The 24,140-nt window shown below is 43.4% G+C and overlaps 1 protein-coding gene across 4 annotated transcripts in view; it reads right to left on the bottom strand.

Annotated features, from left to right (window-relative positions):
- Nucleotides 1-16,230, bottom strand: part of ZBTB11 (zinc finger and BTB domain containing 11) — a 31,478-nt gene extending 15,248 nt beyond the window's left edge. The window contains exons 1-5 of one of the 4 annotated variants that reach the window (XM_006098360.3): nucleotides 15,705-16,230; nucleotides 9,919-10,154; nucleotides 8,819-9,050; nucleotides 1,589-2,430; nucleotides 1,182-1,361 (exon numbers count right to left, since the gene is read on the bottom strand). In XM_006098360.3, the coding sequence (XP_006098422.2) occupies nucleotides 1,182-1,361; nucleotides 1,589-2,430; nucleotides 8,819-9,050; nucleotides 9,919-10,154; nucleotides 15,705-16,014 (1,800 nt within the window). In that variant the 5' untranslated portion in view covers nucleotides 16,015-16,230. The other 3 variants (XM_023762100.1, XM_023762102.1, XM_023762101.1) reach the window with 3 other exon arrangements.
- Nucleotides 16,231-24,140: the final 7,910 nt, after the last annotated feature.

The raw sequence follows: 24,140 nt of genomic DNA, 5'->3' as shown, positions 1-24,140 counted from the left end.
ACCTGACTGTTAACATGCTAAGAACTGATTAGAGAAAGACAACTTTAAAAATCTTAATATTTAGTATGCAAGCTTTTACTTTTCCTTGTTTTGGGTATAGTACGTTTACCCTCTCTATACACAGTGTTCCCCAGAGCAAATATAATTTTATCTTTTCTTGAACATAAAGGATGAATCTTTGTCTGAGGGAGTGGTGGTGGGGACTTAATTGCCTCTCAAAAAGACTTTCTAACAACCAGACTCACTTCTACTTTTAAGGTAGCTAGTAATACTAATTCCTAAGCTGTTTGGTAGTTCTGCAATACAATAGGTAAGTGTGTTACTTGAGTCCTTCCACACTCGCATCAAAAATACAATTTTGAGTGCTTCTTAGCTTTCCCCACTGAAAGCCTGGCAATGAGCCCTTTTAAATAATCTGTTGAATCAAAGTCTAGAACAGTGATGGAGAACCTATGACACGCGTGTCAGAGGTGACACGCGAACTCATTTTTTTGGTTGATTTTTCTTTGTTAAATATCAAAAATATAAATCTTTGTTTTACTATGGGTGCAAATATCAAAAAATTTCTATATGTGACACGGCACCAGAGTTAAGTTAGGGTTTTTCAAAATGCTGACACGCCGAGCTCGAAAGGTTCGCCATCACTGGTCTAGAATTTAGTTGCTAAGGTCTCCTCTCCTATTCTCTTTGAGCTTATTTATTTTTTCCTTCCAACTGTGTGTGCCCTACTGGAAAACTTTTTTTTTCTTTAAATATATTTTTATTGATTTCAGAGAAGAAGGGAAAGGGAGAGATAGAAACATCAGTGATGAGAGAGAATCATTAATTGGCTGCATCCAGCATGCCCCCAATTGGGATCGAGCCCACAACCTGGAATCAAACCCGGAACCTTTCAGTCCACAGATCAATGTTCTATCCACTGAGCGAAACCAGCTAGGGCAAGAACTTACATTTTTAAAATGATAATTTTACTGTCTCACTGGTATCAGGAGGAAGTAGAGTACATCACTAAATATATTTTTTGTCAAGGAAATACAAGTACAAATCAGAAAATGACTCTTATAGTAATATAAGGGGGACAAACACATAGAACACAAATGGCAGAATAATAATGAAGCAATAAGTTAGATTCCACTTTTCATGACGTTAGACCATCTTCAATTAGTTTCCCAGATACTTACCGGGCATTTGTAATCTCTAGATCTTTCATGTTTCAGTGTGTGCATTATAAGCGTGTATCTTCTCTGAAAAACCATTCCACATTCCCCACATTTATGAGATGCTTCTTCTTCAGTATTCTCTTTAGCATCCCTCTTTGGCTGTTTCATCTTTTTTCCTCTTTGAACTAATTTCTGGGCTACCTAAGTAAGGGATAGAAAACACAATCTAAGTAAATATTAATCATTTTTAAGTCATGAATCATAAATATTGCAAATTCACATATCTTGTTATACTGTTATTTAAAAGTTTAAGCTGTTTTCCTGTACTTATCCTCCTTCACCCCATAATTTTCACCATAGGCATAAGTTTACCCATAGAATGCTTTCAAATTAAAGCTAAAACTACAAATGCCAACTCTTCATCATACCTGTTGAACTGCTGACTTGGGAGTGGCTTTCCGTTTCTGCAGCTTTTTCTCCATTCCTTTGTGTAGTCGAATATATCCCCCTTCATTAATAGAACGCTGTCGAAGCCTGCTTCTATAAGTATCATCATCAGGGCTGAGGTCTGTCTTTGCAACTAGATTTTCCTGATCTTTTAAAGATTGGCCAAGGTTCTGTCTATGCTCTGGAATGTCTTCATCACAAATATCCTCATTTGATGTATCATTTCCCATATCACTGTTTTCTGGAGAGCCACTGATTACATTCTCTTTGGAGAGTTTAGGATAAATATTAGAAACTGTGCTACCTTCTTTACTGTTTGAAGTTTCTAGTTCTGTCTGGTTGTTTTTTGTTACTAAATCAACAGACTCCATTTCAGGGTGAGAATCAGTTGCACAGCCTACAGGTGAAGGTGACAGAGCAGCTTCAGCCTCTGCGGGGACCTGGGGCTCAGGCCGCTGTCTGAGCTCTCCATGCTGCTCAGTTTCTGGCACTTCTCCATTCACCAACAGTACAATTTCACAATCCCCAAGGTCAGTAGGTAAAGTTGTGGTGGTTCCCTCATTGTTAACCACAGGAGGTGCTGTACCTCCGTTTTGTTCTGGTAAGTCCTGGGTAGATGCAACTGTTTGTACTTCACCCTTTTTATATACCGTTAGCTGCTTCTCTTCCATTAGTTTATGTACACTTTCACAGATTTCTAAAACTTCTGACATGAAGAGATGCCGAGCCAAGATGGCTACATCAGCCATGCTACAGAAATCAAAACTTAGCACAGAAGTATAGGCAAATTCCAGTAAAGGGAGGAAGCTTGCTTTACAGAAACCTATATGAAACAAGACAGATGAGGGACAAAAAAGTCAAATCACCACTAACACACCTTGTAAGAACAATTAATACATGATTATGACAATATAAAATAGAATATAAAGGCAAACATGACCATTTATTCTGCAATTAAACACCCTGGATTTGTTTTTGTGTTCTGGTTGTTTATTAAGCCTTGACTAACTCACTTCTATAAGCCGAGTCTCTCAATACCTAAAATAGAAAATAATATCAGACTTACTACCTCAAAGAGTTGTTGTAAGGCAGTCATTTTCAAACTGTACTCCTTAGAACCCCGGGGTTCCTCAAATTCCCCTCAAGAAACAGCTGCTGGAGAATGGAGGGTAAAAAAAGAGAGGGATGCAGGTGAGTAGGCAGGGTTCAACCAACTTGTCTCCTAACCTCACTTCATATGTATAGCTTGCATATTTTAATAGAAGTCCATATAAAAATTTTATTGTGAACAATGAGTTCTACTAAATATTTAAAAACAAGGTATAAGGCAGGAGGCTAGCAAAATGTTTCTGTAAAGAGTCAGATAATTAATAGTACAGGCCATAAAATGTCTGTTGCAACTACTCAACTCTGTCATTATAGCTAGAAAGAGTAGTCACAGATAACACATATACAAATGGGTATGGCTGTGTTCTAATACAACTTTATTTACAAAAAAACGAGGGAAAGGAGAATTGGGCTATGGGTTGCCTATTCCTGGTCTAAGGAATGAAATAATTACTGTACACATGAGGTATTACATTCCTATTTTATCTGAAAAAATAAGATCAGTTTATTTCTTTCTAAGTTCTCAGTACTTCGCTTTCAAAAGCCATTTTAATATAGGCATGATTCAAAAATCAGAAAATTATAGTGATGTCTAACTCCATCTCCATAACCAGTATTTTTAAGAATTTGTATAGTTTTCCAGAGTTTCTTTATAAAGCCAAGCAAATATTCTTACTCCCCTTTTTTTACAGGAGGTATCTTATTACACTTTATTGTGCCTTACTTTTCATATGCAATAATTTATCTTAGAGATCTTTTTAAAATATTTTTTTTTATTGACTTCAGAGAGGAACGAAGAAGGAAAGAGACAGAAACATCAATGATGAGAGAGATTCATTGATTTCCCCCGACCAGGGACCGAGCCCCAAACCTGGTCATGTATCCTGATCGGGAATCCAACTGACCTCCTGGTTCATAGGTTGACGCTTAACCACTGAGCCACACCAGCTGGACAGAAAGTATATTTCTTTAAAAAACACACACATACCAACAAAATAATGTATGTTGGTCTGTTATCTAGTATCTTTTTAATTTCTAAGTTTGAAGCCATAAGAAAAATTTTCCACAAAAGAATTAACACTGTTCCAAATAACACTTTGACTATCTAAAACCATTTTTTTAAAGCTACAAGTTATGTTTATTGTAAAATACTATAAAACAGCCCAGCTGGCATGGCTCTGTGGTTGAGCATCAACCTATGAACCAGGAGGTCATGGTTTGATTCCTAGTCAGGGCATATCCCTGAGTTACGGGCTCGATCCCCAGTATGGGGCACAGAAGATCAATGAATCTCTCTCATCATTGATGTTTCTCTCTCTCTCTCTCCATCTCTCTCTCTGAAATCAATAATAAAATATCTTTTTTTTTTAAAAAAAGAATCACTTTTTAAAAATACTATAAAACACACACAAAATAAGAAAACAAAAATAAAAAATCACTCATAATCTTACTGTTAAAAGATAAGACTGATAATTTTGGTATTCTGTTTTTACCCCTAGCCTTTTTACATACACATATATACACACTCTGTAAATGAAAAGGAAACGGGTAATTTTGCAAGATGAAACATAGATGTGAGAGAGATATATCGGTTGGTTGCCTCCTATTCACACCCCAATCTGGGTTGAGCCTGCAAGTGAGATACTTGCCCTTGAGAGGGAATCGAACCTGGGAGCCTGTTTTGCAGGCTGATGCTCTAACCACTGAACAAACCAGCCAGGGCTTCTTTTTATTTTATCGATTTTAGAGGGAGAGGAGAGGAGAAGAGGGGAAGGGAGATAAACATGTATTTGTTGTTCCACTTATTTATGCATTCAATGTTTGATTCCTAACCGGAATCAAACCTGCAACCTTAGCTATGGGGATGATGCTCTAACCAACTGAGCTACCAAGTTAGAAAATTTTATATTATATGTTTTTATGAAAATTAAAAAAAATTTTTAATGGACAACATGATAGAGCATCGGCCTGCGGACTCAAGGGTCGCAGGTTCGATTCCAGTCAAGGGCATGTACCTTGGTTGCAGGCACATGCCCAGTGGGGAGTGTGCAGGAGGCAGCTGATCGATGTTTCTCTCTTATCAATGTTTCTAACTCTCTATCCCTCTCCCTTCCTCTCTGTAACAAATCAATAAAATATATTTTTTAAAAAAAGGACAACATGCCCAGCTGGTGTGGCTCAGTGGTTGAGCATTGACCTATGAGTCAGGAGGCTACGGTTCGATTCCGATTAGGGCACATTGCCCGGTTGCAGGCTCGATCCCCAGTGTGGGGCATACAGGAGGCAACTAATCTATGTGTTTCTCTCATAAAAAATAAATAAATAAACTTATGACAGGTACTTCCACATTCAGCATACAGTATGGTAGACTACGATGCCCTGAAGGACCCATATACTTGAAAAATACTAGATAAAAATATTTTAAAATATTATTCTAAATATACTCAGCGCCCCACCAAATTAATTAAGCCAAGCTTAATTTAGCACTTTGATAGTCATAAAAAAAACCTCAAGATGAGAATTTAAAGTGGTCCCAGACTGCTAATGCCCTCAGTATCTAAAGAAGCAAATGCTTTTCTAGGATCTTCAACTTAGGACTCAAAGATTTCCCATAAAATTCTAAAGAATATGAATTCAGTATATATAGGGTTGTTTTTTTTTTTAAATCACAAAGAAACAAGACACAAATGAACAAAAAGTTAGTAGAAACAAACAGCATAAGTCAAACCAGCAAAGAATATAAGTATTGCTATAATCAGACATGAAAAACAAAGAGTAGCATACCAGTAGAACAAAAGATCATAAAAAGCAGCTCCCTAAAACTGATCATCTGAAATAAAACTAAAAAGAACCTCTAAAATGGAAAACACAAATTGGAATAAAAAACTCAATAAATTTCATAGCAAATCAGACACAGCTAAAGAGTGAGCGAACTGGAATTTTTCAGGATAATCTACAAAGAAATGAACAAATTATGAAGGAGAGATTAAGAAACACAGAATATAAAGTGAGAATGTATCAAAAAGTATAAAGTACCTTGGAATATAGCAAAATATAAGTAAGGCCTTTGTTGGATAAATCTCTAAAACTTTATTATAGTCTCTATCAAAATACATTATTTTCTTTTTGTGGAAGTTGAAGAGCTGCTTTGACAGTTCAGTGGTTCTCAACCTTCCTAATGCCACGACCCTTTAATACAGTTCCTCATGTTGTGGTGACCCCTAATTTCATTGTTACAAATTGAACATAATTGAAGCATAGTGATTAATCACAAAAACAATATGTAATTATATATGTGTTTTCCAATGGTCTTAGGCAACCCCTGTGAAAGGGTCATTCGACGCCCAAAGGGATCGCGACCCACAGGTTGAGAACCGCTGGTTTATATGGAATAGCAATTGGTTCTAAATAACTAAAACCCACCTGAATAATAAAGGTGGCAAACTTTCCTTATTATAAAGCTAAGGTAATTAAGACCAAATTCTAAGAGTGTAGAAAAGCCCTGGAGGGTGGCTCAGTTGGTTGGAGTGTTGTCCCATACACCAAAAGGTTTTAGGATCAATCCCCTATCTGGGTGCCTATGGGAGGCAGCCCATCTTTCTCTGTCTCTGTCTCTCTCTCCTCCCTCTCCCTCGCCCACCTCCCTCTCTAAAAATCCATAGAAACATGCCCTCAGGTGAGGATAAAAAAATTTAAAAAGAGAGTAGGAAGAAACAGCCAATAGATTAGAGCAAAACCTAGAGCCACTACCAAATACATGTGGAAATTTGTTTTCTTTTTTTTTCCTTACCTGAGGATATTTCCCATTGATTTTAGAGAGAGTGGAAGAGAGAGGGAAACACAGAAATATCAATGTGAGAGAAATACACTGATTGGTTACCTCCTGCATGAGGCCTGACCAGGGTCTGGGCTGGGGAGGAGCCTGCAACCATGGTACATGTCCGTGACAGAAATCAAATCCAGGACCCTTTGGTCCACAGGCTGACGTTCTATCCACTGAGCCAAACTGGCTAGGGCAGAAAATTGTTTTCTAAGAGAATTTGCATGGTCTTTGGGCAGGAAGAGGATAGAATTTTCACTAAATGGTTCTGAGAAAAGTGGTGATCAAAATAGGGAGGGAAATGATATCAAACACCTATCTCTTACTAATATTCCAAATAGATTAAAAATTAAACATAGCCGTAACCAGTTTGGCTCAGTGGATAGAGCGTTGGCCTGAGGACTGAAGGGTCCTGGGTTCGATTCTGATCAAGGGCACATGCCCGGTTGCAGGCTCAATCCCCAGTAGGGAGTGTGCAGGAGGCAACCAATCAATGATTCTCTCTCATCATTCATGTTTCTATCTCTCCCTCTCCCTTCTCTGAAATGAATAAAAAAATTATTAAAAAACAAAACATATTTGCTTAACATATATAAAAATAAGCATATGGAATGAAGAATAAATGAGGTATTTTTTTTAATAAAGAGGTTGTATTGCAGTTATTTGGGGGCGGACTTTTAATTTACTACAAGCTAATGAGAAATTGGGAAAGAAAAACACTCATATGCTTTTTTCTGCTTCAGATGCAAAAAGACAGAAAAAAAATTCCAAAGCTAAAATATAAAAAGACTATATCTGTGATGAATTTTATTATTAAGACGGCCCACTATCAGGAGTATTTTCTCCTGAGTCTCCAAACCCAGAGAAAAGCAAACTCCACTAATCTAGAATGTAATACAACTCTATGCTCCATAAAAGTTTTTGCTCATCATTATATTGCCTGAGCTTACATTATTTCCTCACACACAGTAGATGATTAACAAATTTTTAAAAAATATATGTTTTTATTGATTTCAGAGAGAGGAAGAGAGAGGGAGAGATAGAAACATCAATGATGAGAGAGAATCATTGATCGGCTGCCTCCTGCATGCCCCCACTGGGGATAGAGCCTGCAACCTGTGCACGTGTCCTGACCAGAATAGAACCGTGACCTCCTGGTTCATGGGTTGACGCTCAACCACTGAGCCACATGAGTCAAGCTTTTAGTAATTAAGCACATATAAGAAAAAAATATATGTATTTGTCTCCCCAGAAGAAATGAGTTTAAAAAGTATAAGGTAGAAAAGGATCAGTGGTTAACTAGGTTAAGTGTTAATATACCTGGACAAAATTACTTTTTTGTTTCAGAAAGAGGAAATGACACTTTACACAGTGATGTCAGTAATTCAAGAGTTGCAGCAAGTTAATATTATGAAAAAATGAATAAGATTATTTTATTTATTAAAATATATTTTTATTGATTTCCGAGAGGAAGGGAGAGGGAGAGAGATAGAAACATCAATGAGAGAATCATTGATCGGCTGCCTCCTGCACACCCTCACTGGGGATCAAACCTGCAACCTGGGCAAGAGCCCTGACCGGGAATTGAACTGTGACCTCGTGGTTCATAGGTCAATGTTCAACCACTAAGCCACACCATCCCAGCAGGTTAGCTATTTTAATTCGTACTAAATTTTCATTTATTGATTCCTAAGCCCTTCTATAAGTTCTAATAAGGCCAAAAACAAAAGTCAAATTATTCATTTATAATAACAATGAAACAAACAAAAAACCCTCTACCTGGAATTCTCATTATCCTTCACTGACAGTTTGATTATTGAACCTAATGAGTTCTAATGATTAATCTTAAAAATCAAAAACCAGACCTACAAAAGTGCTCTATAGTTAACATGTTCCACAACTTAATATACAGGCAGTCATTTTTTAAATAACAATTACTTAGTGTAACAACACTGATGCAGTCATGGACTTTTCTCAAACTTTTTAACAGTGTAAATCCCAGATAATCTTCTACTGCTACAATTGTCTCACCTAAGAGGCAGTGGATAGGAAATGACAGCCTTTTCCATAAATCTACCTTGGAAGCCTTGCTAACAGGTTTTCAGTTCAGCTTAGTCTGCTGCTATAAGTGGGCTTCTTCCACGTTAGCATTAACCCTGAGTTTGTAAGAAACTCACACACACACACACACACACACACACACACACACACACATACACACACACACATGCCTTTTCCAGTATGTACTTATAAACAAAAAGCAAGAGTATTAGAAAATTCTTACCGGAAAGATCCACCACTGCCTCATGACTGGAAATAGCTCCTTTCTCAATAAAAAGATCTCGAAAATATTCACTATTAGCTGACAAAACAGATTTATGAGCTTTGTACTCTTCTCCTTCAATTAACAAAGTAACATCACAAAACTGGTTGGAGAGTCTCTGTTCATTCAGTTGCTTTAACACAGCCTGACAATGTTTTGGAGAAGAACGTTTCACCACTCCTTTGGTGTCAACCTATCAAAATAAGTGTGAGACCAAGAGTTGTATTATATATCATCTGTATGTCTACCCTTAACAGAATTTAAGACAAGACACATCCCTCCCCTTTTAAAAGATACCACTAACAAAAAAAAAAAAAAAAAAAACAAAGATACCACTAATTAAGAAAGAGCCTGATATTCTTTCTTTATTATCTATGTATTTAAATGAAAAGATATGTTGTTCTCACTCTCTTCTGCTATGTTCATTCTACTTGACCCACTGAAAGCCTGCATCTCATTTCTTGCTAGCCTGAAATCTGATGACATATGAAACTAATGCAGGCAAAAAACAAAGACCTAGCCAGCTTAATTTCACCTTGCTGCGTGGCCCAGAGACTGCTTCCAGAAGTGTATTCTGTCTGTCTATACACCATTAAAAAAGAGAGGAGTAATTAACAAGTTACATTCTGAAGAGAACAACAGGAATATTTATGCTGAATGAAGAGGCAATATTAGCATACTTCTAGTGTATACAACAACAGTGCATTACCCAGTGGTTCTCAACCTTCTGGCTCTTTAAATACAGTTCCTCATGTTGTGACCCAACCATAAAATTATTTTCGTTGCTACTTCATAACTGTAATGTTGCTACTGTTATGAATCATAATGTAAATATCTGATATGCAGGATGGTCTTAGGCGACCCCTGTGAAAGGGTCGTTCCACTGCCAAAGGGGTCGCGACCCACAGGTTGAGAATCGCTGCAGACATAGACCAGCTTAAATCTTCAATGTCAATGCCAATACTCAAGCAGTTTTAGTAGTTTAAGAAAAAATTCACAAAGCCTACAAACACTAATACATTAGTTACACATGTTAAAGCTGAATGAAAAGTTCTACTTACAAATACAAGTTCATGTTTAGATATTGGCTTCTTTTTTGCAGGCTTGGAGGCTGTAGTTGGAGTTGAAGTAAAGTTGCTCAGGTCATCCTCTGATTCATTACTTTCTTCTCCAGATTCAAGGTCTAGTCCTAATTCTTCCAACATTTCTGAAGTATCTGATATTGGACGGGAGCGATCTAGTTTCTCCTGGCATTTGCTACACTGTTTAATGTAATCTTTGACTTGCTTTAATATACCTACAATAAAAATAAAAGTTAACAAGTCAAATGTAATATTGTTCTTATTTAAAAATTGAAAAATATATTATACAGGTGATTATTTAGTCTGTGTATACTTATGTATCTTCCAGTGCATGCATATGTGTAGACACAAACATGATCCATTAAGTACACAGAGTTCTTTAGAATTTAAGATACATTTTTTCAAAGATATAAGGTTACAAACAATGGTTTCTTTCCATGCTGAAGTAGACTGTTTTGTTTATTTCTAGTTATTCACTTCCCCACCACTATGTAGCACTGCCCATTTTCACGTGAGCTGCTACTTATTCATGCATTAGGAGCTACATGAAACTGCTAATATTCAACTGTTTTTGACCTTCATAAACAGTAATATAATGTGGTTCAAGCTAGTACCTCTTCACCTTACTAACATCAGGTTTGACCATGCAATTTGCTTTGGTCAATGGATATATGTGCCATGTCTCATTAGAAGCTTAAGAGGCACTGTTGCCCAGCCCGTGTGGCTCAAGGGTTTCACATCCACCTATAAACCAGGTCACAATTCGATTCCCAGTCAGGGCACATGCTCAGGTTGTGGACTCAATCCCCAGTTGGGTGATTCTCATCATTGATGTTTCTATCTCTCTCTCCTTCTCCCTTCTTCTCTGAAATACAAAAAGAGAGAGAGAGAGAGAGAGAGAGAGAGAGAGAGACAGACACTGTTTCACCTCAGTTCTCTGAATTTCATCCCCTCTTAAAGAACATGTTTCAGATGGATGCTGTACTTTAACTTGAACTGCAGATGCAAAAAGACAGGTAGGGCCCTGACCGGTTTGGCTCAGTGGATAGAGCGTCGGCCTGCAGACTGAAGGGTCCCAGGTTCGATTCCAGTCAAGGGCATGTACCTAGGTTGTGGCCACATCCCCAGTAGGGAGTGTGCAGGAGGCAGCTGATCGATGTTTCTCTCTATCTCTCTCTCTCTCCCTTCCTCTCTGTAAAAAATCAATAAAATATATTTTTAAAAAAAAACAAACAAAAAAAGACAGGCAGGGCCAATCTGCAACCTGAACAGGACTACAACCAAACCTTGTAATCATATTATAAAAGAAATCTCATGTTTTTGAAAGCTATCACATTTTAGGCTTTCTTTCTTATTGTTGACACTATTACAGATGTACTTCCCTCTCCCACCCACTCGAGATTTTAAGTTTATCTGAAATAACAGCATACACAACTAACAAAAGTTGAATGTACAAAAGGCACTCTCAAAACCCTATTTTTGAATTTCAACCCAGCATGTTGGGGTGGGGGTAGGGAGCAGGAAGGAACACTTTTTATATATAGCAGGTCTTTGCCTTGAATGACATGGTTTTGTTCAATGCTAGTTTGTTATAACACTGACGAGATGAATAGTTAAATAGGAACTTAACTCTTATATATATCAATTAGCCAATGGTAAAATTGGTTGTTATACATCATTTTGCTTAAAATCATAACCTATCGAGGACATTAAATGAGGATTTACCGTACACACACACACACACACACACACACAATCATCCTTATAAATTAGGACCAATTAATTCTCATTCTACAGACTGGGAGAATGAAGCCCTAAGAGGCAAGTAACTTGTCCAAAGTCACATCTAGTAAATTGCATGCTGGACCTCCAGAAGCCATGTAACCTTTCAGTATATTATACTACTTACCCAAGAACACATTTGTCCATCCCTGTGACAGAAACTCCTTTCCCCACAATTCCCAAATAAAATGCAAATGAAAAGGCTCATTAATTAGCTAAAATGATACAGAGGTATATAATTTCTGAAAAGAGTTTCAATATATCAAAATATACCAAGTTCCTTGCTTTCAACTTTCAGAGAGTAGTCAAGCAGTATTCCTCAAATTATATTATGTCCCATCCTTACTAGAAAGTACATAGTGAACTCATAAATTCAAAAACTGTATTCTCATTTTAGATACACACAATGGATATTATTATACTAAAAAGCTCTGAGTTCTACAGTAAAAAAACCTGTTTAACGTAGGACTTTGCTGAATTTGTACACAGAATACAATTTTTTAGCAGACATAACTTGTAAAATAATGGATTAGGAATAAATATAACTTTCATAAAAAAGGTATTTATGCCCTGGCCAGCTTGGCTCAGTGGATAGAGCGTTGTTGGCCTGCGGACTGAAGACTCCCAGGTTTAATTCCAGTTAAGGGCATGTGCCCCGATTACTGGCTTGATCCCCAGTAGAGGTGTGCAGGAGGCAGCTGATTCCTGTCATCATTGATGTTTCTCTCTTTCTCACTCTCCCTTCCTCTCTGAAGTCAATAAAAATATATTTAAATAAATAAATAAATAAATAAATAAATAAATAAAATTAAAAAGGTAGTTACATGTGCATAGATTTAGAGAGCAACAGAGGTTATATTCTAGCATCTGAAAATATTAAAGTCAATAGTAAGTCTATACTTGTATGAGACTTGAGTAGGTTAAAAAAAACAAAACAATAAAAAGCCTGGACAGATATATATTTTACATACAATTAAGAGGAAATGAATCCTAGCTGGTTTGACTGATTGGATAAAGTGTCAGCCTGAGAACTGAAGGGTCCTGGGTGAGATTCTCGATCCCTAGTAGGGGTGTGTGGGAGGCAGCTCATCAATGATTTGCTCTCATCATTGATGTTTCTATCTCTCTCTCCCTCTCCCTTCCTCTCTGAAATCAATAAAAATATATTTAAAAAAAGAAATGAAAAAGGTGTTCATTTTCTCTATAAAAAAAAAGATATTCATTCTCTGTGTAAAACAAATGAGAGTAAATGGGTTGGGATGATGAAAAATTTCTGAAGATGAATAGTTGTGATTACATAACAATTTGAATAAATGTCACTGAACTGCACACTTAAAAATGGCCAAAATGGTACATTTTATTTATTCATATTTTACTAAATAAGAAAAAGTAAATGGGTATGTGAATGGGAGAAGATGTAAGAGAAGATATACAAAGTGTCCCAAAAAAATGTATACACACTTTAACAGCTGATAGCTCAATTTTGAAAATGAAATATATTTTAATAAACACTACCTTTGTAATTATTCAAATTATTCAAGCGTATATGTACATTTTTTGGGACATACTATACATTTCTAAGTAAAAAACATACGTAGAGAATAAGAAGTGCTGCTATACCCAGCTGGCACGGCTCAGTGGTTGAGCATTCATCCATGAACCAGAAGATCATGGTTCGGGTTAGATTCTGGGTCAGGGCACTTACCCAGGTTTCCGGCTTGATTCCCATTAGGGGGCAAGCAGGAGGCAGCCCATCAGTGATTTTCTCTCATTGATGTTTCTATCTCCCTCTCCCTTCATCTGTGAAATCAATAACAGCATATTAAAAAAAAGTGCTGCTAGGGAAATTTCCATGTCCAAAATAAACAGAGGCAGTTTTTCTAATTAATTTTGATTGTATTTCTAAACATTTTATGATTCTACACAATTTAGCACATTCTGCATACAGCACAGGTTTGACTATTCACTGGTTGAGTTCAAATGGCATTTGAGAAACTACACAAAAGCATTTGAACAAGGATGAAAAATAATAAATACTGCAGGGGGAAAATGGTATTAATGTATGATAGTAAATCAACTCTCTCCAAAAGCACCCTATTATGTTTTACAAGTCCTTTAACTTGAGTGTTAGTGTTTAATGGGATCATTTTATTTATTTTTTAAAATTCCTGTATTTTATTTTATTTTCACCTGAAGATATTTTCCCATTGAATTTTAGAGAGAGTGGAAGAGAGAGGGAAAGACAGACAGAAATATCAATGTGAGAGAAACACATTCTGCCTCCTGCACAAGCCCTGACCAGGGCCCAGGCCGGGGAGGAGCCTGAAACCGCGACCCTTCAGCCCGGCGAGGCTCTGTCCACTGAGCAAACCCAGCTGGGGCTTGATGGGATCATTTTAAACCTAACTTTCCAGATCCAGGGTTGATAAGCTGAAAGGATCTGCCTCAAGTTAACCATTCAAGAACCACCACTGTGTAAACATGGTTAATTTACTATTTAAGAGTGCAGCCCTTACTGCAAAGGGCTGAAATTACTTATGCAGAAAAATCTGAATCCTCTAACTAGCTCTGTGACGACGGCCAAGTCCCCAAACCTCTGGGTGCCAGTGTTTAAATGTCACTATTTATAAGCACTTTGGACAGTGTCTGACACACAGTAACTACTACACAAGCGTTTGGTAAATAACGCTCACTGGTCAACCTCTCTGGTAACAAGAAAAATAGTCCACATAAAACACCAAATTACCATCAAAGGGTTCTTTACTTAGTAAAGACTCAGAACAAAGTAAAATGAATGACCTTAGCGGGTAGTCCCCTAATAAGACAACTGGAGGAACAGTTACTCCAGAGCAGGGTTTCTCAACCTCCGCGGTGTTGACATTTGGGGCCAGATGGTTCTTGGGGGCGGGGGGAGGGCGTCCTGCCTGTGTTTTGCAGAAGGCCTAGCAGCCCTGACCTCTACTCAACCAGGTGCCAGTACAACCCCGGTTACAACCACCACGACTGTTTCCGGACACAGGCCTGGGAGGCAGAGCGTCCCCGTGGGGAACCACTGCTCTGCGGACCCACCGACAAAGCCGAGCAATCGGCTCCCGCCAGCGGCTCAACAGCGCCCCTCCCGTCAGTGTGGGGATCGAGGACCATCCCCGCTGTTACTGACTCCACAGGCTCACGCCTCCTCCCCACACTGGTCCCAAGGAGCCAAAAAACTTTATACTTCTGACTGTAACAATCACAGCAACCGCATTTTTTCAAGGTATATACAGTGCCGCGCAAAAGCTCCAAAGCGCTTTCCACTGGTTTCCACTGGTATTAAAGGGAAGAACATAAAAAACATTCACACTAGGTGAACCGGCTGTTCTTGACACTGAATTCCTGCCCTGAAAACGAAGCTCCAGATGACTGTTTGCAGTTGCTCCAAACAAATCACTTCTGCACGTAACCGCATTCCTCCTCATCTACACCGCAGTGCCGCGACTTGAGGCATTCGAGTAGGCGGGTCCCGAGGACCTCAGGCCCGCCGCTCAAACCCGAGGGGGACACACCGGAAAAGGAGCCGGGCTTCGGGCGGACCCTCTCCCGCCGCCGTCCGCACAACCCGGCTTCTTAAAGGCACAGCGCGCAGCCTCGCTAACCGCTGCCCGGCGCCAGAACCTGCCCTGAGGGAAGGCGGCGGGCCCCGCCCCGCTCGCGAGCCCCGCCCCGAGGAAGCCCCTCGCCCCACCCCGGGCCAGGGCCCGCCCCCAGCTTCCCAGGCCTCCTTCCTGTGGGAAGTGCGGCGCCTTTCCCGTCCCTCACCCTCTCGGCTCCGCCTGGCAGCCGCGCCGCCGAGCGTCGGCTGAGCCGGCGGGGGGCGTTCGAAAAGCGGGGTGAGGGACCCTCCAACGCGCAGTTCTGCACACAGGCCCAGGCCCGCCTCAGGCATCCGGCCCTGTCTGGACACCAGCCGCCAGCCCGCCCTCCCGCCGCGGGCGAGAGCCTACCTCGCCACCAGTACGTCTTGGACAAGTCGTGCCAGGTCTGGTGCTGGGTGTGGTGAGTGCCGCCCGGGCCCAGGTGCGCCGCCTCGATGAGCCCCCAGCGCCGCTCGGGCTGCAGCACCACCTCCAGCTCCGCGAAGGTCTTGCGGTGCCGCTGCCGCCGCTGGTAGTACAGGGTCCCGTCGCGCACCACGTAGCAGGCGGCCGCCTTGCGGATTTTGCGCTTGACATTGCCCTCGGTGCCCGGCGCGTACGGCTCGCACTCGTTCGTCAGGTAGCGCAGGATGGCCCGGTAGCTTTCCTCGCTTGACATCGCTGACCCGGGCTCCCCGAGGGCGCCTGTCAGCGGCGCGGGAGGACGACAGCGGCTCTGGCTCCGGGCGGATGTTACGGCTGCGCAGACGCTGCCCGGAGGAAAGGCCGTGCCTGTGGTGAGTGCTCGTCGACCGCGCCCGCAGCGCGGAGGGAGAACTAACGAGTTGGTAACTAGGGGGAACTGCACTTCTCCAGCGCGCGGGATCCGCTGGCGACTGAGAAAATGGCTGCTGCACCACCGGAAGTGACGTGAACCCAGGCGTGGGCGAGGGAACGCGCCCTGATTGGAGCCCAGCCCGTCGAGTGACGTCAGGACCGCGGGAGGACATTTTGGAAGCGGGTAGGCCCTCCCTGGGAGCTGGAGCTGGCTTAGGCCCGACATCTTAAGTCCTGGCAGTTTCCCTTCTAATTTTCCCCTCCTTTCCCATGCTCTGAGCATGTGTGGGATCCGATGGGCAATTGTTATTCCATCCGAGATGCCCTAAGGCAGCCGTTCCCAACCTGTGGGTCGCCAACCTGTGGGTCGAACGACCCTTTCACAGGGGTCGCCTGCCTAAGGTGTAAAGGAGTCTTTTCCCCTCCCCCCGCCCCCACCGTCTGAGACACCTGAGGACATAAAAGCATCAGATTTTAAGTCTTCGATTGAGAGGCTAGCCTATGAATACAAAACCGAAGAGACCCCATTTACACGGAAATGTGGCTTCCAGTTAAGTGTTATAAAACTCAAAGTCGATTTATTTATTTATTTATTTTTTAAAGTATATTTTATTGATTTTTTACAGAGAGGAAGGCAGAGGGATAGAGAGTTAGAAACATCGATGAGAGCTCTGGCTGGTTTGGCTCAGTGGACAGAGCGTCAGCCTACGGACTGAAGGGTCCCAGGTTGTCTCCGGTCAAGGGCACATGCCGGGGCCTCGGGCTCATCCCCAGTAGGGGGCGCGCAGGAGGCAGCCAATCAATGATACTCTCTCATCATTGATGTTTCTGTCTTTCTCTCCCTCGCCCTCCCTCTCTGAAATCAATTAAAAATAAAAATAAAAAAGAAAAGAAACATCGATGAAAGAGAAACATCGATCAGCTGCCTCCTGCACACCCCCCACTGGGGATGTGCTCACAACCAAGGTACATGTCCTTGACCGGAATTGAACCTGGGACCCCTTCAAAGCCGATTTATTGATGGGAGTTATCATTTATTTCTAAACTTCAACCACTAGCTTCAAACTACCCGTGGGATAGTCAGGATTTTTCAGGAATGGCCTGATTATATAGAGACTTTTCTACATATGAAGGTAATATTGTTGGCAAGGAGTGTGGAGGATGGCTAACGCTATTTTCTTAACCTCATTTGCATATTTTTACATATGCTTAGAGGAGGAATTCTCCATTTCCCCCCTAAGCAAACTTAAACTGTGTTTTCCATTCTGCAGTGTAGGTCCAGTTTCACATTTTTAGCTGGTAGTCCAGAGCCCTGGTCCTAAGTTGGATCTGCAGTGCAGACCAGAGCCACAGGCCAGCACATTGCTAGGCTACTGGGCGGGTCCTGGCAGTGCTTCTCTGGGTCCTGAAACTCCAGATCAACACCTTCCTCTCGCAGCCAGGAGTCTGAGAGGTGGGGGCAGTAGGCTCACAAAACAGGATGTGCCCAGTCTCCAAGTACTTGGGGTGGGGGTTGAGACGTTTCCAGATGACCCAGAAACCCGAGGCAGCATTCTTGAAAGATTGTGGTTCTGGGTACGTGAGCTCCCAGGCCCAGAGGAAAGACAGAGCTAAGAAGGCTGGGAATTACCCAGGGTCATTCATTCAGTCCACAGACTACAGCTGGAGAAAGAAGGAGGAATTAGAAGGTGGGAGATACACCCTTCCCCCATGGGTAGATGTCCCAATCCATCCTCCAAAAGCCGTGTATGTGCTCAGCTCAGCATCACCACTCTTCTACTGAAATCCATGCCCTTTAAAGATCAACTTGGCCCTAGCCAGGTGACTCGAAGCATCATCCTGTTCACCAAAACGTTGTGGGTTCGATTCCCAGTCAGGGCACATACCCAGATTACAGGTTGAATCCCTGGGTTGGGGCAAGTTTGCGAGGCAACCAATCAATGTCTCTCTTATATTGATGTTTTCCTCTCCGCTCCTCCTTCTACAAAAAAAACAACAACAAACAAACAAAAAAACAAACAAAAAAAACAATAAAAAAGATCAATTTAATATAAAAAGTAAGTCTATTAACATAAAATTGCAAGTAAACAAATTGTGGAATGACAAAGAAAAACTAAGTTAAAGAAATCCCCTTGCCCAGCCAGTGTGACTCAGTAGTTAAGTGTTCACCTGGGAACCAGAGGTCTTGGTTCGATTCCTGGTCAGGACTCCTGCCCTGGTTGTGGGCTCAGTCCCCAATGTGGGATGTGTAGGAGGCAGCCAGTCAATGGTTCTCTCTCATCATTGATGTTTTTATCTCTCCCTCTCCCTTCTTCTCTGAAATCAATAAAAATATATTTTTTAAAAAAGGAAGAAATCCCCCTACACCCAGTTTAGATTCTGCTAAAACACAATCTGTGAAAGCACCGAGGGCTCACTAATACTTGGATTCTCCTGCGTTTGGGTCAATACAGAGACATGTTTTAGTAAAATGTCTTACAGGTGGTCCAGTTGTCTTCCTGACAAAAGCTGAACTTGCTGTCCTATGAGAACAGGGATGTAGTGGTGCCAGCAGTGAGTGGGACTGAAATTGACCACAGTGATGGGGAGGAGGCAGACAGCTGCCTAAGAGGGGTGATGGGGTGCACTTCCATCTTCTCAGATGGGCAGCCCACTCCCTTTGTTGCCCTGGACCTTTGGTGTGATGACCCTTCCTCTTCTTGGAGTCTCCCCTCCTCTGTCCTTGCCCTAGGACAAGTCTGTCCACCCTGCAGTCAGATCTCTTTTTCCCTGAGGTTGAGTTCTCGGAACTGGCCATCACATGGTGGCAGCAAAGGGAGCAGCTGAAACTTTAGGATCCAGGGAGCCTGTGGTATCACCATGGAAACCCCTGGACTAGGCCTGGCCCACCGGTTGGGGGGCCCTTTTCATCTGGGGAGTTCTACGATTTGGTGGGGCCTTTGATAAGAACCAGGCCTCCCTGGACATACCACTAAATGAGCAGGGGTGATGCACACCTACCCCAGGATGGCACAGAAGGGGAGTTGGGGTGGAATGTGGGTCACCTCCTGGGATGGAGGTGGCATGAACCAGGAAGATGCCATGTTCACTTACATCTCTGCGGCTCATGCTTAATCTCGTGATTTTTATTATTCCACAAGAAATTAAACCCTCATTTTGACCTCTTGAAGTTACGTTATTATGGGTTTAACTACCTCTCTTGGTCGTATCCACAGAATAGGGGATGTTTTAAGGTAGTATATCAGTATTTGTGCAACAAATTTATGATATTTATTCACTTTTAATCAATGCCAAATGTCAACTATGGGCCCCAGGGTCAAGCTGAGGGCATGGGTGAGAGAAGCCCAGATCCCCTCATGGTACGAAATGCCTTTCCCACATCCGGAGCCACCCTGCCTTCTCGGAGACCCCAGGCCATCCATGCCCCATACTGCAGCCTGCTTCTCAGTGGACTCTCTGGAAGCAATGCCTCAACATGCTCCTGTCCTTCACTTGGTCCCACGTCTTCCATCTGCCCGCAGGGTTGTTCTCTTCTCTGTGCCTAACCTTACTGGAAGCTGTGTCATTTCCCATCATATGCTGTGGATCGCCTGTCCCCAGCCAGCTCTGCAGAGTTCCTGGAGCCCAGGCTGGCCTCCTGAGCTCCAGCCAAACACCTACTGTTAGAAGTGTTCGCTACACTACAGTGGCAGTCATACCGTCATATAAGTGGATCAAATCAATATCTGTTCACCTTAAACTCACACAATATTATATGTCAAATAATGCTTATTTAATTTTAAAAAAGTAGCCAGTTCTGTGAAACTAGAAAGAAGACTTGATGTTTGCCTGAATGCTCAAGTTACAGGTTATGATTGGGGAAACTATGTTCAAATAACTTCAGGATCTATTTTATTGGCCATTTAAAATACAAAGCATTTGCCCTGGCTGGTTTGGCTCGGTGGATAGAGTGACAGCCTGCCGACCGAAGGGTCCCGGGTTCGATTCCAGTCAAGGGCATATGCCCAGGTTTCGAGCTCGATCCCCTGTAGGGGGCAGGCAGGAGGCAACCGATCAGTGATTCTCATCATTGATATTTCTATCTCCCTCTCCCTCTCTGAAATCAGTAAAAATATTTAAAAAATAGATAAAATACAAAGCATTTTATTTGTAAACTCCTGAAATCTGAAAACAAGACAACCTAGGTTATACAGTTTCCCAAAGAGAGTGTCTGGGGCACCATCTAAGCTATTTGCAGTCAAGCCTCCATTCAGCCAAGGGTAGCCTGGGACCACCAATCAGAAGCCATAGACCGCTACCCACCTGCAGATCCTAAAGCCAGGGTCTCAGTCATGGACTCCCTCGTCAGAAAACAGCAACAGCCAATCCACATGTAGAGCCCTTGTCCTGGCGCTACAACTGACCCTCCACACAGCAAAGGACAGCTGCTAAACCCTGCTCCCCAACTGCCAGGCCCTATCCACATGCACATAGAGTGTCCAGTCAACCCCGAGTTGTTTTGTTCCTCAACCTCCCAAGTCTTCAACTGCCTATGGCTGCTACCTGGTAGAAAGGAAACACCTCATACCAGTCCTCATTCACCCCATTATCAAAGTGTCCTTGAGAATCTTCAACCCACATGGTGCAGGGAGTGTAGAGAAGACTCACATACCTCCCATCTTCTCCTGGCTGCCTTGGTCCTGGCTATGTCCCTAGTTCCGAGGTGGTACCCCATCGGCCAGAGAGGGAAGAACTAGTCCTATAAGCCTCCCCCCCTCTAAAACTCATAATGATCAAAGACCAGGAAACAGGACAGGAAGAACAGCCTAAACTAAAAGAACTAACATAAAAAATCAGATGTCCTGGCAGAAATTTGTCTTCCAGGTCAGGGGGAAGGTCAAGAGCTGTGTGTGAAGGTAGAGACTGTGTCTTTGTCAGAGGTGGGCTCCTGAACATCAGTGGTTGGGGCCAGGTGCTGAGACCTGGCTTGTGTTTGGAGCCATTCACAGCAAGTTTCCTTGGATGACTCATTGTCCTAAGGTGCTGGTAGGCCCAGCTGGGACCAATGTCAGCCTGGTGGGTAACCTGGTGGCATGTCACTTGGGGGACTATTTTCATCTGGGGAGTTCTCTGATTGAATGGTGCCTTAGGAATGGATGGGGCCTCCCTAAATAGCTCCACCAATTGAGGTGGGGAACTGGGAGCAAGATCTGGAGGAGGCCCAGGCCCTGAGCACAGAGGCGTCCCTGGCTGACCTCCAGGCCCTGGAGTGGAAGGTGGGGGCATTATAACAGGCCCAGCAGTGGTGTAGGTGGCAGGCCGAGGTCCCTGCTCTGAAGAGCTTCTATAATGAGGTGCAGGGGCTCTTGTGAGCGTTTGCCTTCCAGGCAACATGCCAAAGTGGGCAGAGATGATGTCCCCATGCACACCCACCCCGGGACAGACTAGAAGGGAGTTGGGTGGAATATGAGTCACCTCCTGGGGTGGAGGTGATGTGGGCTTCATGATGTAGAGGACTTTTAAATAAATAATGGTGTTAGAATGCATAGAAGTGTGCCTGCGTGGGTGTGCTGTACGAGTCATTGCACTCTCCAGCTGATTGGGTCTCCATGGGGCCACAGTCTAATTTGACCCTCGGAACAGTGCTGTGAGGTGAGCAGGGGCCTCCAAGGCTGTGAGAAAGTGGTGGTGAACTACAGAGAGCTGACACTAAGCACCACCCAGTGGCATGTCCCCATCTACACTCTACAGGACACCCTGGCTCACCACACACAATTTCCACCCAGAGGGAAAGGAGCATTTCCCCCTCATTCCTAAGAGCGCACTGTGCTCTGGATCCCCCTCCGACAGCCAGAACAAAGCAGCCCCTTTGTGCCTGTTTCTTAAACTGACAATGGGAATTTAAAGTGAGAACACGTGAAAAAGAAACTGTTGCCCTAACTGGTTTGGCTCAGTGGATAGAGGGTCGGCCTGCGGACTGAAGGGTCCCAGGTTCGATTCCGGTCAAGGGCATGTACCTTGGTTGCGGGCACATACCCAGTAGGTGTGCAGGAGGCAGCTGATCGATGTTTCTAACTCTATCCCTCTCCCTTCCTCTCAGTAAAAAAATCAATAAAATATATTTTTTTAAAAACTGTTAGGTCTGATCAAATAATTGAATCGATACTCCATCCCCCTGGGAACTGACCTTTAGGCCACTTCACAATGGACATTCCCTTTCACTTAGACCACATCTTACTGGCTAAGACCATTATCTCTCCCCTCCAGACTTTTCCCAGAATCCCGACCCAGAGAATCTCCGTCCAGAAAAAGTCCGCCTAGAGTCCTTTAAAATCTCTAACTCCCTGTCCCTGGGTGCTGGCACCATTTTGGGGCTCAGCCCATCTGGTATCCAGATGACCTAATAAATGTATAATCCCTTACACCTTTGGCTTCGTGTGTTCCTCCTTCGGCAACCATAAAAGAAACAAAATAAAAAATAATAAAGTGAGACCACATACTTGTTTTCAGCTCTCAGCACATAATAGGTTTTCAGATTTTGGTGATTGTTTTCATAAACCCATATTAGGGCACTGTTGGGGGAAGTAGTGAACCCTGCCCACCCCTCCCCTCTCCCCGGAATGAAGGGTCCCAGGTTCGATTCCAGTCAACGCAGGTACCTCGGTTCCAGGCTAGGTCCCCCGCCCTGGTCAGGACACATACAGGAGGCAACCAATTGATGTGCATGGAGGTTTCTCTCTGTCTCTCCCCCTCCCTTCCACTCTCCAAAAATCAATGAAAAATATCCTCGGGTGAGGATTAACAAAAAATAAAAAGCACCATTAACTTAAGTCAAGCAGCTGGGAAGAAGACCCAAAAGGTGGTTAGCAAAAGCAAGAAGATGGGAGCAGGGAAGAGAGGAACTGGCCTGCAAGCCATGGGAAGGGTCTGGTGCTGAAGGACCAGAGCCTCCCCCTTTCAGATCCCACCTCTTGCCCTTCCCCAGACCTATCTGATCGGCGGAGCCCGCGGCCCTGTTGCACCTTCCTTCTCCCCTCCAGCGGGCCAGAGCGGACTCGGAAATCTCGGAGGGTTCCCCCACTTCGCTCCTGCCTCGTGGGGACTTCGCAACCCCTGGGAGGGGGCAACAGTGGGTGTGCCCTTAGGGCGTTAGTTTGCGGCCCGCGCGCCGCTAGCGGTGCATCTCCAGCCGCGCACCTACCCGCTCAACCACCGCCCGCACCCGCCCCGCCCGCCGCCAGCTGCGCACACAGGAATTAGCCTGCAAAAGCGGACTCACCCGCCGGGCCCACCTTCCCGCTCAGCCCAGGCAAGAAAGCTCGCCCCAACACACCGGCTGCGCCTCCACTGCACATGCGCCTGCCCCCGCACACGCTACCACCGCACCACACCTGCGCTACGGCACACACGCACCTGCACTCGTACCTGGCCTGGAGGGGGGGTGGGGGGGCGGTCCCTGATAGGTGACCAGGTGTGGCTGCAGCAGGGTCCACTTCCCAGGCTGTCTGGCCACCGTTCCCCCTCGAGAAGGGGAGTGGGAGGGAGAGGACAGGGAGAGACCAGTGTTTAGTTCCAAAAGTTAAGAGGGGGGCTGCTGGCCTTGAAGGAGCCAGCCAGGACCCAAGGCGAGGTAGTCCCCCGCATTTGGGGAACAAGCTAGATGCCTGTTCACGCAGTGGTCATCAAGCATCTAGCATATGGGCCACCCCTCCCACAATTAGATATCCATGTTCTTCCCACAACAGGTCCTCCACCAAAATTCTCCACCGAGGACACCCCATTGAGCAAAGAACTAGCACCCAAAGGCACCAAGAGTCCCATGAATGCCCCTTCACTTAGGGAACCAAACTCCAAGATCTATGCTTTGGTCTCCCGACAGGGCAACCTCCAACAGAGTGCCTGGGACACTGCCCACCTCCATCTAAGCTGTCCACTCCACCTAGGGTAGTCTGAGACCACTAATCAGAAGCCCATAACCCCCATCCACCT

The sequence above is a fragment of the Myotis lucifugus genome, unplaced genomic scaffold (genome assembly GCF_000147115.1).
Source record: "Myotis lucifugus unplaced genomic scaffold, Myoluc2.0 scaffold_231, whole genome shotgun sequence".
Classification (NCBI taxonomy): domain Eukaryota; kingdom Metazoa; phylum Chordata; class Mammalia; order Chiroptera; family Vespertilionidae; genus Myotis; species Myotis lucifugus.
Note: the sequence above shows the minus strand (reverse complement) of the source record. Positions and strands in the feature narration are given on the sequence as shown.